We start from the raw sequence: 13,811 nt of genomic DNA, 5'->3' as shown, positions 1-13,811 counted from the left end.
GTGTTCCCAGTTTTGATACAAACCTTGGCCTCAAACATGGTTAAAGTAGCGTAGTGTAAAATCTGACCGGTGACAATACATTAGAACAAAGTCACTGTGTTGGGTCATTTCTCTTTATTGTCTGTTGAACCTACATATGCCTTTTTATTACACAGCACAGCGACATTCATAGCGCATGAATGCAACAGCTTGATGCAACTTATCATGAGAACGTTTTGAAATACTGGTATACGTGTTCTGTGGCTGGGTAGTTTTGGTAGGCTGCAGAAAACTTGGGAACTTCACATAGCTTGCTTTTACATAATTCTTAACCAACAGAAATGACAAGAATTAGTTGCCGATGTCAATCTGAATTTGTAAAGTGTGTGTAAACTCAAAATAAGTTCAGTTTTGGCACCAAAGTTCTACCATATATTTACTATATGGTATCACTACTTAATGATGGCATCGTATAAACGATTTGTTCCTACCTTCTCAATTTGTAAATAAGTCTGCGTAATTATGAGATTATATAAGTACATTTGTTTATAGTTTGAACAGTTTTTAAGCCATTTGTAACTGTTAACAAGCCGACCAATTCAGCCCTTGGGCTGCCATCAGAAGTTTGTATCTTTATTGTTTTGAACGAATAAACCTGTCATAAAATATCCAGTCTCTTAAAAAAAAAGAACAATCATGTTTGAAGCACATTTAAATGCACTGTAATAAGCTGACAACACAATTTGATTTGAAAGACTTCAGCTTTTTTCTAAGGATCTAGAATGACACCTTTATAATTACCTGTACAGTCTGATCAAACCAGGTTTTTACTGTAGCTCTAAGGTTTGATTAGTGCACACTCATAATGTTTCAGACATGGAATCGGTGGGTTAAAAAAGCAATCAGACGGATTAGATTGTTAGTCATGCATATTGATTACTGTACATGATTATAGAAAAAAAGGAATTCAAAAGGAAAAACGGCGCTATTTGTACACCCAGTTTCCATACAAATAAGCTAGCTAGTGAGGAGGAAAGACAGAGAGAGGCAACAGAAAAAAGGATGATATGATATTGGAATTGACAGGCATGACACTTAAGTTGGTATTCCCAATGCACTTGGGGCACTAGCGTGGCACTGCGGGTTTCGAAAGATTACTCAACCAATTTCAGAGATAACAAATTTTCTTACATTTTGTGTATTTTGTTGTCTTCTAAGGCCACACCAATTTAATTTCTTGGTTCACGGATTCGCTCGCTTCTATTTTTTGGAAAAAAAAATAAGAATAAAAATTACCACTCAGCAAATTTTCACCATTAATGAAAGTTTATTCACCAACTTTCTGGTGTAGCAAAGTGGCCTTTATATTAAAAGCTCCTTAAAGTGTGGGTACAGGTGCTGTTACTGTACAATAATAGTGTTTTTGTACTTTTTTCAAGCTGAAAACTTTTTTCTTTATGTTTTGGATTAGCCGTTACCTTTACCCCAACCATTTTACAGTTTTTATTTTTATTTCGCCCTCTCGCTCCATATTTTTTATGAAAAAATCCGTGAACCAAGAAATTAAATTGGTGTGGCCTAAGTCATACTTTTACGTATTATGCAATATCTAAACTATTAAAAATCTGCGAAAATAACACAACAGTGCCGCAGTGAACGAACCCTGCAGTGCCGCATCGGTGCCCCAAGTGCAGTGAGATACCACCTTTACTGATAAGAGTATAGGGGCAAGTGTAAAAAAACTGTCCTGGTCTGTATATGGCCTGTACTGTTCAGTACAGACCTGGTGTGTTACACTATGAGATTTACCTTACCGTGTATATATCATTATACAACAAGAAATACAAGACGAATCACACATTCGTAAACACACACACTCAAACTATTCCGTATTGCCCTGCTTCAATATTCTCTGTGTGTTTTAACGATTCCGAGATGCTAAGGCACTTGCCATGAGGTGGTTTACCATGTAAACTATATATCATAACACAATATGAAGAAATACAAAACAAATCACACCATTCGTAAAAACACACACACACTCAAACTATTCCATATTGCCCTGCTTTAACATTCTCTGTGTTTTAACGATTCCGAGGTGCTAAGGCACTTATTAGTCTGCCGCGCACACGAAAACGGTAGCATCAAAGTATCCCCAGCAATCAGGCTTGCAGCGTATCAAGGGCCATTGACGTCTGTCTGAAATTTAGATGAAAGGAATCGAAGAGATTGCCTGGCATATTTTTGGCACCGCAGTAATGAGAGGCATCAAAAAACAATAATTACATGGATGATACGAATGATTGTCTGCGTTCGTTTGTAGTGAAATGGGGTAGGTTGTGTTCGACAATATCCTGGGTTTGAGTTTTTCAGGATGATAACGGTTATGCCTTTTGTACTATTTTTTTTTTAGTTTCTCTTCTGAAATTTGCTTAGGAGGAATATTAATTTGAATAAATGTCGAATTTTGCTTGTACATAATGGTAGTAAATAATGACAATTAAAATGCTACTTTGAAAATAAAAGTCTAATTTTAAAAAAAAAACGAGTGTTTTCTGTCACAATACTGAAAGATTAGGGTCGTCGTTAAAATTTCTTTTTTCTTAGCTTTTCTTTAGTCAAAGTCATCCAACACATACAGTTTGACACTGCTAAACTGAAATGCAACCAGGCATTGAAATTACCAACATCAGATTTTGATTTTAATATTATACATAATATAAACCTAGGTGTGGATTCATTAATTTCATTTTTTTCTATAATTGAGACAGGGATGAGACATGAACATGTTGAAAAATGATTCTACAATCATTATGTTTTCTTCACTGAAAACTTGAAAATTTTATGTCTTTTCCTGTTGTGTGGATAGACCGTAAAAAAGCTTGGGTGGGCAGATTTTTGCTATCTTAGGTAAAATTTGATGTTCAATAACATCAGATTGAATGGTGTATATTTTGTACAAGCATCTATGTTCATTGAATAATACAGTAACTTATGATGGTTGTACATGTATGTTTGTAGTCAGGAACCATTGTCATTTAGTGATAATGGTGACATAAACACATTATAATTAATCAATTATGAATAATATCCTAACATGCATTCATAAAGAAGCTCTCACAACTAAGACTGCAGAAACACATAAAATTATTACAATCAATATTTTAATCCAAACACATTGATATGGCATGGCATGATGAGTGGTATAAACAATAGCAGTCTTTATAAACAACAATTCAGACATAATAAAGTGTAACAATAGCTCGGCACTCAAACAAAGCACTCAATCAAAGCTGAATGAACGACACACTTTTATGCATTTTGTGAACCTCACAAAGTATTGCCTTAAAAACAAAAGACAGAGAGAATTCTGTAACATTTCTGGGACTAAAGTTAGTCTTTCTCCCTATATAATCATGTCCATGTTAATGTCTGTCAATTGTACAATCAATCATCATATATCTGTAATGTTACATTGTTGTGATTGAGCCATATGCGATGTAATTCAACAGTGCTATACGTTGTACCATTTTATTATTGCTAGGACATGTTGTTTCCATTATATGAATGATATCCTTACACACATCAATTTTCAACAAGAAAAAGTTCAGAATTGAAAAGAAGCAAGTGTATGCCACAAATTGTCCCCCCCCCCCAAAAAATCGGAAAACGCGTACTAATGTCGCACAGTCCCAAAGTTAATTCAAAAGTCAAAGAAGACCTGAAAGAACAAAAACAAAGAACCTATAATTGTTCTTTATAGCATACTTTGTGTGTTCAACCTTCCTGACCACTTCGATTTCAACATGAACTTTTTTTTGGCAAAACAATTTTTTTCTTCACACACTCACATCAATTTTGGGCTTCTCAGAGGATGTGATCAATATAATGGATTCAACATGGCCAGTGGTAAGAAATTTTACCAAGAAATTCTCTGTATACATCGATGTATACTAAACACATTATGGAATTCTTATAACCTCCCACTATTCAATGTTAGATCACAAAGTCATGGATTGAAATAGTTGAGCAGTTATTGCAACTTGGTAAAAAGAAGTTAGTGTAACGCACAAAGTCTGAGTTCGGTCTGGAAACGGCCACAAAACGATACCGTAAGTCTTGAAATTTTCACAGTGGTTCTATTTTTGCAGCGTCCATTCAAGAATTTGTGACACCACGTATGATTACCGTGATACAGAATTGTTTTGACCGCAAATTCAGAACACAAAGAAAAACTCCTTTTTTCCTCTTGCTACAAAATAAAACCACCACGAAAGTAAACAAATTTACGGTAATCATTGCAACTCAGTATAACAATGAATTTACAGAAATTATTGTATTGTATCCATTTTTTCCAGTGAACATATTCTATTTTATGAAATCTTGCCAACGATGACCACAAAAATTAGAGCATCTTACATAAAAACAACTGAATCAAGTCTATACCAAGCACAGTGCTTTTGCGTGTAAAGTACATGTAACAACCATGTTCACATAAAGACTCCATTGAACATATGCTGACAAGAGAAAAAAATATGGCAGTATAACACATTCAAACAGGAGGAAAGACCGCTACTTCATGCTTGAAGAATTCTTTTGTTGAACAATATGATGTGCACTATGGCAGCGGTCATTCCTCCCTACAATTGCAACCATTTTACATTATCAATAGACTCTTTTGTTCTGTGGCATCTATACTGACTTGTGTCCAACATATATGTATGATAGCACATTAAAAATATCAACCTTGAAAAATGTTGGCATTGCAGAATACGAAATAAACAACTTCCAATCTGACAAGCTAAAAGAATTCAGACTCATCATGAATCACATATTACAGAAAACAAACAGAGTGTTCAAAGCCACAATGTTTTAAAGAGTCCAAACTTTTGTTTTTTCTCTGAAGATTAAAAAAAAACCCACGTCATTCTTCTGACAAAAGTTTGAGGCCAGACAATTGGATTTGTATTGAAATACAGCAAATGTACACAGACCACAAATACATCATTGAGCAATGATACTGGCCACTTTAACCCTACCACTACTGAGGCCCTTTGGCACCTGAATCTTAGTGGTTAGAGGGTTAGGCACCACAGGGGTTAAATTTGCTAAGAATTTATACATCCAAACACTCGTTTCTTAAAAGTAAATATCTCCATAAGGCCTAAAATGTAGTGTTTTGGGTTATCAGACCAAAACTAGCAAAAACCTGCCAACATAGAATTTCCTATCTCATCCATATTGGTGATCTTGTAGAATTGTTTTCTGTTTATTTTTGTTGTAATTACGCCTAGGAAAAAAATGTTGTGTTTCCTGTTTCAGTCCTGAAAAAAGGTCAGTAGGTAGAGTTGTCTTTTTTTAAATTTAACTTTTTTTAGACTTTAGTCTAAACTCTAGTGATATAATACAGTTTAACAAAGCAAAACTGAAATGCATGAGGACACTTTATGTTTTCAATGTCTGCGTGAGGGTACATTTATCCTTCATAAGATACAACAAAACTGGAAACTATGTGATTCCACTGCCCGTGCCCCCATAAGATTTGGGTCGGCAGGTTTTTCTAGTGTCAGTCGGGAAACAAGAAACACAACATTTTTTTCCCTAGGCCTTTTTGTGCTTGAAACAAATGGCTTGTGCAATGTATGATTATAATATGATGTTGAAAATGTCCTGATGATTTCAGTTTTAGATTGTTAAACTGTATTTTTTCAATCTCTAAGAAAAAAATGAATCCCTGGCAACCAACAAAAATCTTTTTCAGAACTGTACCAGAAAACTCCACATTTTTTCCTTGACCTAACTATTTATGTTATGGCTGAAGTAGACAAATCATGTTCTGTTAGAGCTAAGGCCACACCAATTTAATTTCTTGGTTCTCGGATTTTTTCAAAAAAATATTGGGGCGGTCGGTCGAAAAAAAAAAAATTGCAAAAAGTCTGTGGTTAACTTATATAACACAAAAAAAACAAGGTAAAGTAGTCAAATTTTCAGTTTTTCATGGCATGATTTATCCAATGAATCTCTTCCTTTGATTTTATACCACTGTTCTGATCATGTGGCTGCAAATAAGCGCTCAGATTGGTTTATCAGCAGTATGTGCCCCTGGAATGGGTTTTTTAAATGTCTGCAATAGCAAAACCTATATTTTTCTTGGGACTAATTTTTTTTCTTCTTTTTTTTTGCAAATCGGAAAAAAATGGGTCGGGAAATCCGAGAACCAACAAATTAAATTGGTGTGGCCTAATATAGTAATAGAACATTTTTTGCCAAAACAGAAAACATAGCAAAAATTTCAAATTCTACTGTTCGGTACAACATTGGGATGTGACATTAGGACTTCCAACAGATGGTTTTGAAATCTGGAAATTGACTTTTCAGATTTGAAGCGACCAGCATAACATTAACATGACATCGTCACATACAAATGTAGGCACGTGTATCAGATCCACACCAAGCTATGGCCAAATATGAAACGTCATTATTGCTATAATAGCAATTGTTTCTTTGTACTCATTCATAATTGTATCAATCTGTAGTACACTTTATGCATTTAGGCATGTTACGAGGCAGATTCACTAACAACACATCTTATTTTTGCTTCAATATTTTCAATCGTTATCTTTTTTTCAGTTACCAAACAGAACAACTCAACTGTAGCATTGGCAGATGTAAAGCTATACGTTCAAAATGAAGCTCTTTCTAACTGTATTGCATTTATGGTTTACAACGACATTTTTGGCATTTTAGTGCGAGTCATAACAACACAACACTTGTGTGTGGGGGGGGGGTCCTATATGACTCATCGGTTACTCACTGTCTACTCTATCAGAGAAACATTTCTCTAACACTACTTCTTGTTAGAATTTCACTGTTTTTTTCACACAGTACACAATAGCTTAGGCTCGGGTTGGTCAACTAAAGAAAATGTGACACAGTCAACTACTAGGCTTGTCAGATTCTTAGCAAAAAATGCAACTAGAAAAAAATTTGCAAATGGGAACTCTAAAACAAATATTGCCAGGAGTGATTTGAACAATGTCAGATTTCAAAATGCTCATGATTGCTGTATTATTAATAACGATATCATAATTTTGAGTGTTATTTTTTTACAGGGTTGTCCTTTTCCACAGGGTTAGACAAGACTCTTACTTAAGATGGGGCATCCCACCGTTGTGTCTTACTCTTAGTAATGGCACTCTTGCAGATACTCCCGAATCTTGGTCGGGAGGGGCAACAACTGGATGTGGTCAATGCGGGTGTACTGGCGAATCACAAAGCGGCACAGGTATTGTAGGGTCCGCACCTGCGTGAAACGCGACACCGGATTGGTCAGTCTTACAGGGAATGACGGGGCGCCGGGCGTCCGGGAGCGGGAGTAGCAGAACACGGCGGACTGAGATTCGCGCATGGAGTGCTCTATCAAGTCTACGATGGATTTGTGCCCCTCGGACTCGACTTGCGAGTAGAAGCTGAAGATCCCGTTACAGTGCTCGATGCGCGTGTGGAATGTCCGGTCGTACGACCTGAAACTGAGGCTGAGTAGGTACCTGTCGTCCGAGCTGTCCCGCACCAGGAACGAACCGTTCGAGAGATGCGCCAGCTTCTCTTCCGCTTCTGCCCGCGATATCGGACCCCAGTACCAACCGTGTCTGACCAGCTTCCGAAGCTCCTCCGTGAGGCTGTGGTTGACGTGGGCGCGCCCGCCGACCTGCTCGTACGACGCAATCTTGCGCTCATTGTCCTCGTCGTCGTATGGCTCGTAAGACGATCCGTTGTTCCCGTTACGCGGTCTGGGGACCGTGGAACTGGCACTGTTGAAAATGTCATGAGACTCCGTCAGCGACGGACAAGGGGGCAGGGCGCGCGGGGACACCCCATTGGATGAAATCGTATCCGGACTATCCGGCTCCTCCTTTTCCTTCGACCCTTTCTTCTTCGAGCCGCGTCTCGGCAGAGTCAAGAATGACCGCAGGGCCTTGAGCCGCGACTTTTCGCTCGAAATAGGCTTCTCCTGCGTACAGTTTATAGACGACACGGAAAAGGGAGAATTCTTACTTTTACTACTTTTCGAGGATCTGGAATCGGACGAGTCCTTTCTCTCCACCTTCTTGTGACAGATGTCCATGGTGATCTCTCCGTTCTCATCCCCCTCTCCATCGTGAGGGGCCGGAGGAAGGTCCTTTCTGTTCTTCTCGTGGAGTTTGCGGGTCCAGTACTGCGAGTCTTTCCTCTGGCTCAGGTTTTCCTCCGAGTTGGCGGGCCGCAGCGCGACCGTCGTCGCAGACTCCTTCTTACGGACTCTCATGGACTTGGAGCGCGTAGGCCGGCGAGTCGTGACAGTCTCCTCCTCTACTACTTCTCCATCCTCCTTCTCTTCATCTTTTACCTCCTCTGTACAGTTCTCCTGATCCTGCGAACCTTTGCCGATTTTTAGACGGTGCCGGATAGTGCTCATGAAGCCCTCGCGCTCACGCCGCCGCCGGGAGGGGTAGGGGAGCGTGCCGGCCCGCCGGAGCCTCCTCCCGGGCACCTCCGCAGACTCGTCCGAGTCCTCCTCGCGGCACGCCGTCTCCGAGTCGCTGTTGTACGCCTCCTCTATACCCTCGCCCCCCTCCCCACCGCCTTGTTTACTTTGGTGGTGCAGGGAGCGCTTCAAGTTTTTCAGCGTCAGCCGCTTCATTTTGGCTCCAACTCACGTCTGGACGTACGGAGAAGCGTCGATCACGCGTGCCATGCTAGCGTAACGGCGCACACGACGCTGTTGACGTCGAAAACGTCGGAATAAAGCACCACTTCCTCGATCGGCGAGAGCTTTGTACACAGGTCCTGGTTCATTATGGCGCCGAGCATGCGCCGTGGGGCAGGCACGACCCCAGGGTGCCGAGAGCACTCTCGTTCCCAGAGTCTGGTCACGTGATCGCTGCTGTCAGAAAAAAGTGAAAGTAGTAATTCAGCTTATTTACCGCTTTATATAACCTCCAAAAAAGCCATAAAACCAGATTTTCTTGATAGCAGGTCAACTGTGTGATCGTATGCTAGAGTTATGAAATTTTATGCTTTTTCTACCGCTGTCAGAAACTGAAAGTATTTATCTATCCTGTCACCATATACTGATTAGCCGCTAAGAAACTATCAGACAGAGTTTTAGTACATTAACCGCGTAATCTATGAGACAGTATGACGCTTACGCTTTTCCCGTAATTTTTTCAACGTAACGCGTTTTGAACTGCGTCTTGTAAAAACGCGTCTGAGTTTGTACTGCGTCAGATATTTTACCCCCAAAAAATATATTACTTCTGTGTTATTCGTATAGGGCCTCAAATATAATGGTGTGTATAATGTATCTTAAATATGATTATTAATAAGATATTGAAAGGATCGTAAGATAGCAGAAAGCACTTCTGTCTGATCTTTTGTTTGTTGTATTAAACTTGTATGCACCAGGGGCGAACCGTGACCCTATTACATAGCAGCGTCACAGCGACATCTGGCAGGTAATGATGATACTGCAGTACGGGTTTGCGCCAACTGAGCTCTTGTCAGATCCCATTGACGTCTATATTATAATACACGCTTTTCATGCTCGCGTTCATAATGAAGCTACATGAAATGTCAGCAGATTTACTCTATATGTATGTGTTCTATAAGAAAAAAATACTATTGCTTCCCATCAATTTACGCGTAGTTAGAAGACGTTACTTCAATTTTCGAGAGCTAAGTTGATTAAACGAGATCAGAAATATTGAAATTGATTAACATTCCTTACAACTTGACTATACTTCACCCCCTCGTCTTGTCCCATAGTCGAACATTCCATATTTTCCCATCAGTTGAACGTCATATGGGAAATTATGGAATATTCGACTGTAGGACAAGACAAGGGGTGTTGCGTCTTTACTGTATATGTTTCATAACATAAGCAAACTAATAAAATGTGAACACTTTCTTTAATTTTCTTGTTTGAGTTCTCCGAAACACGTAGTTAGACGGCACGTCCGCTGTTATAATTACGAGAGCTAAAATGATTAAACGAGTTGCATTTTTATATCAACTTTACTTACAAGTTGACTATACTACACCCCCTCGTCTTGTCCCATAGTCGAACATTCCATACTTCTCCATCAGTTGTGACGTTTTGTGTTGCCTAGCTGCGTTTAGAACAACAAAGTTCCACTGTTCCACTGAGTTTTAGTCACTGATCACAGAGTCGTGACGACTACACGCGCATAATGTGGGATTTTATTCTTACACTATCGAGCTGTTTTTGCTCCTGCAGCTCCAAAAACAAGGTGTCCCCTGTGGAGGATGGAGATGAGGAAGAACCAGCACCGGGAGAGGAGGAGATGGTCCGCGGGACCACTGGTGAGTCCGTGCGGTATAGGACACTGGGTTAACGATGTCTCCTGTTTATTGCTTTTGTTTATCGTAATCATCGCACGGAATTATATAAAAATGCGGTCATTGTGTCAAGTTGTTTTCTTTTGTAGTCTAAGTAGGCTTGTCGTGAGTTTCTATCACATCGTATGAATTGCTTCTACATGATTTTATTTTTATTTGTCGTCGTAAAATACTCACTCACCTGTCCGCCTCCCAGCTGCAGGGAGGCGGACAGGGATTAGCGCCCCTGCCCTTGAGGAGCTAGACTATACACCCATACACCCATACAAACACAAAGCAAACTGTAAAGTATTGAAAAGCGACCACCCAAAGCCAAACGACCCGTAACCACGTCCAGAGCCTTCAACTACTTGAAGTTGGACGTTAAACGAAGAAGAAGAAGAAGAAAAAAAATATGCAACGATCAACATCAACTACATTTTCACGTCTTCTATGAATTGTTCCAGAATGCCCCGTCACCCAACCTCCAATGTCCCTCCCGAGACCAAGCAAGTCGTCGGCCGACGTCATTGCTGAACTCCGTAAAGACGGCCTGTTGCCCCTCAACACCCGGGGCGAGTCCGTCGCTTTCCAGGTGCCGCTAGTGAAAACCGCCTTCGAGCCCGATGCGCCCCCTCGCCGACCAGTTAAGCTTGCGAAACTGGAAGAAACTCTCCAGGAGAGGCGCGAACGGGTCAAGAAGGAGCCCGCGGGATCACGCACTCAGCTGAGAAAGCAACTCGGCGATGCCGCCAAGAGACGAGAGGTGGGACATATCGTATCATATCATATCATATCATAGAAATCTTTATTGACCCAACAAAGGTACAACGATTTTCGTAAGGTCTATTACAGCTGCATACAGTACATATAAATAGAAAGTGTACACAAATGCATTGCCTACATAGATGAGTATCTATAGATATTAATAAGTCAACATGTTGAGTCTAGTGTGTCATGTACACTGTTTGTTCTAAGGTATAAAATATTATATCTCTGGTTTCGATTCCAACGCAACGAGTGGGTTATTTTCACAGTAATTTTAGAAATTGTAATCATACATTGAATAAGAAAGAAACTTTACGTAAAGTCGACAACAATATATAGATGTTGGCACAGTTCAAGTCTTGAAGCTATCTGTAATAGCGAATGCGCTTTGCGTGTATCTGTCTGTACAGGACATGTTGGCTGAGAGGTCTCGTAGACTTGCAGAGAGGAGAGCGAGGATCAACGCAAAAGCAGCCGCCAAAAAGGACAAGAGCACTGCTTTTGTCATCACCTCTGCCAGCGACACGGACGCCATCGTTCCCAGGGACTCGGAGAAGGCGCAGGCTTTGGAGAAACGTCTGAACAGGAGGAGAGAACGCGTGGCGAAGAGGACCACCGCGGAAGACCTGGAGGAACAACAGGCGTTAGCAGCTGAACGCAGGAGGGTGAGATTCTCAGTGCACTCCATACTGTTGAATATTGACAAGAAGGGCAGAATTCTGTGTTGTATTGCAACTGGGATCAAGAAAGGGCAATTTTCTGACGGTCTGTGGCTTGTAATGTATGTTCCTAAAGATTTTGAAAGGGATTCAAATAAACTTTCTTGACTTTTGTTGCCCGCATATGCAGGAGAATCGGGAGAAAACTGCACAGAAGTTGCAACGATCCAGAATGACCAGCTGGGAAAAGGCAGGGGAGTGGCTCGGCTTGAAAGACCCGTAAAATGTTTTCTACACTCACTGTTATATTTTAAAAACTTCAGAGAAGAAAAGTACATGTTTTCACACCTATCGTCTTCCGGGAGGGACGTAAAACGGGGGTCCCGTGCTCGAGGAGGTGCCTCGAACACGTTAAACAGCCTCATTACCCTACACATTGGGTACCTGCCTGTGGCACTGGCTGCAAATACACCCGATATTATATACGTTATCTACCTCATGATCAAGTTCTACTTTTACATGTACAAGTTAAAGCAAACCGGGAGTATTTCGTTGTTCAACTCATTGGTTGTTTTACATAGAAGTACAAAAATATATTCTTGCAAACATGCGTTACAGTTTGCCACCTGGGTGTTATGAAACAACTGGAAAGTATGAAAATGGGATTGTTTGACACTCACTGTTGGATTTCAAAAACTTAATCTGCCATTTGAAACAAGTTTTTCTTTACTGGAATAATAAGTAAAAAAAGAGTTATGTACTCGTTTTTTACGTTCTTGAGTTGGTTAAAGTTTTGAAGAGCGTTTGTAAACAAGAACTGACTTCTGCTGAATGTTAAGTGTCAGCAGGTATTAATATTGTACTATCTTCTTCAAAGCGAGGTGTTAAGCACTCGCGTGTTGTAGAAAATTGAAAATAAAGTTAAACTATGCTTTCTGCATCTTTCAGCAGGAGTCCCTTGTCGTCCTTATACCCCCCTCACATTAGGCGTGATTCGAAAATCGATCGGACGACGAGTCTGCGGCAATCGCCCGAGCCTCGCTTATAATAATAACTTTACTGCACAACAATTGTACAAGGTAAAAAGTATGGCTTATATGTGATAGGGACGGTTGTCAGGTGAAAAATACGCGCAACCCTCTGTCGATCTTAAATATGGCCGATCTCTCCTTCGATACGCCCGAAGATCGTTGATAATGTGACAGGGGTATTTGAGTTAGAACTGGGTGTCTGTATGTTGGGATAGTCACTGGAAAAATGAAGTCACCTATCAATCTCATCCTGTAATGCTAATTTGCGCAAAATTATGCCAAAGAAAGCCTTTCTTGTTTACATTTTCTGCAAGAGGCCTAAACGTAGTTAGACAGAAACTGTGACTCATTGTACATTGTATATGAAAAGTTTAATTACAGTTTCCCGCCTTTACTTACTGTTCGCCCATTTTATAAAAGATGTTGCCTCAGCTCACTGAGCTTGACAGGTGTGCAGCATTTTCTTCTTCAGTCGCTACGAAGCGTCCCTCTTGACATAATCAGACTCACCTTGTTTCTACATTGTGTTACATTGGGTTCTTGATCTGTCCAAAGTCTCAAAGATGCTCAATGTTGTGCTGATCAATTTAAGTTACAAAGTAATTTTGGGTACTCAAATCACTTTTTACCTTTTGCCCACGGGTTTTACTATGATATTCAAGTGTTGAAAGTAACGCACATTTTGTTTGAAATTGCGGAAGTCCGATCGTAAGGGGTCGCTTTTTTGCGGTTACCGAAGGGTTCGCTTAGCGGTTAGCGGTTATCCCCCAGGTGAGCCTTCATTCGTATGTAGAAAAGTTACAAAGTAATTTTGGGTACTCAAATCACTTTTTACCTTTTGCCCACGGGTTTTACTATGATATTCAAGTGTTGGAAGTAACGCACATTTTGTTTGAAATTTCGGAAGTCCGATCGTAAGGGGTCGCTTTTTTGCGGTTACCGAAGGGTTCGCTTAGCGGTTAGCGGTTATCCCCCAGGTGAGCCTTCATTCGTATGT

General features: G+C 40.3%; 3 protein-coding genes and 1 long non-coding RNA gene across 5 annotated transcripts in view; 2 read left to right on the top strand and 2 right to left on the bottom strand.

Annotated features, from left to right (window-relative positions):
- Window positions 1-3,450: 3,450 nt before the first annotated feature.
- LOC118417423 lies at window positions 3,451-8,853 on the bottom strand. Its single transcript, XM_035822983.1, has one exon. It carries the CDS (start codon window positions 8,657-8,659, stop codon window positions 7,163-7,165), a length of 1,497 nt encoding a protein of 498 aa, XP_035678876.1. The 5' UTR covers window positions 8,660-8,853; the 3' UTR covers window positions 3,451-7,162.
- A 1,221-nt stretch (window positions 8,854-10,074) lies between these two features.
- Window positions 10,075-11,340, top strand: LOC118418238. Its single transcript, XM_035824082.1, has 3 exons — window positions 10,075-10,341; window positions 10,824-11,122; window positions 11,335-11,340. The coding sequence occupies exons 1-3, from the start codon at window positions 10,209-10,211 to the stop codon at window positions 11,338-11,340; spliced, it is 438 nt and encodes a 145-aa protein (XP_035679975.1). The 5' UTR covers window positions 10,075-10,208.
- Window positions 11,341-11,513: 173 nt separating this feature from the next.
- LOC118417131 lies at window positions 11,514-12,129 on the top strand. The gene is made up of 2 exons (XM_035822540.1): window positions 11,514-11,789; window positions 11,974-12,129. Exons 1-2 carry the CDS (start codon window positions 11,538-11,540, stop codon window positions 12,064-12,066), a joined length of 345 nt encoding a protein of 114 aa, XP_035678433.1. The 5' UTR covers window positions 11,514-11,537; the 3' UTR covers window positions 12,067-12,129.
- Window positions 11,640-13,811, bottom strand: part of LOC118417132 — a 46,223-nt gene continuing 44,051 nt past the window's right edge. For both annotated transcript variants that reach the window (XR_004831318.1, XR_004831317.1), the window contains one exon: window positions 11,640-11,750. This is a non-coding gene — a long non-coding RNA (uncharacterized LOC118417132). The remainder of the gene's footprint in view (window positions 11,751-13,811) is intronic.

The sequence above is a fragment of the Branchiostoma floridae genome, chromosome 6 (genome assembly GCF_000003815.2).
Source record: "Branchiostoma floridae strain S238N-H82 chromosome 6, Bfl_VNyyK, whole genome shotgun sequence".
Classification (NCBI taxonomy): Eukaryota; Metazoa; Chordata; class Leptocardii; order Amphioxiformes; family Branchiostomatidae; genus Branchiostoma; species Branchiostoma floridae.
This window is presented reverse-complemented; position numbering and strand designations above follow the sequence as displayed.

What these genes read in the sequence shown, in the direction of transcription:
- LOC118417423 (XM_035822983.1), bottom strand. Translation starts at nt 8,659, where the DNA reads ATGAAGCGGCTGACGCTGAAAAACTTGAAGCGCTCCCTGCACCACCAA.
- LOC118418238 (XM_035824082.1), top strand. Translation starts at nt 10,209, where the DNA reads ATGTGGGATTTTATTCTTACACTATCGAGCTGTTTTTGCTCCTGCAGC. An exon ending in GATGGTCCGCGGGACCACTG is followed by an intron (nt 10,342 to 10,823) that starts GTGAGTCCGTGC and finishes GAATTGTTCCAG; the next exon opens with AATGCCCCGTCACCCAACCT.
- LOC118417131 (XM_035822540.1), top strand. Translation starts at nt 11,538, where the DNA reads ATGTTGGCTGAGAGGTCTCGTAGACTTGCAGAGAGGAGAGCGAGGATC. An exon ending in TAGCAGCTGAACGCAGGAGG is followed by an intron (nt 11,790 to 11,973) that starts GTGAGATTCTCA and finishes CCGCATATGCAG; the next exon opens with GAGAATCGGGAGAAAACTGC.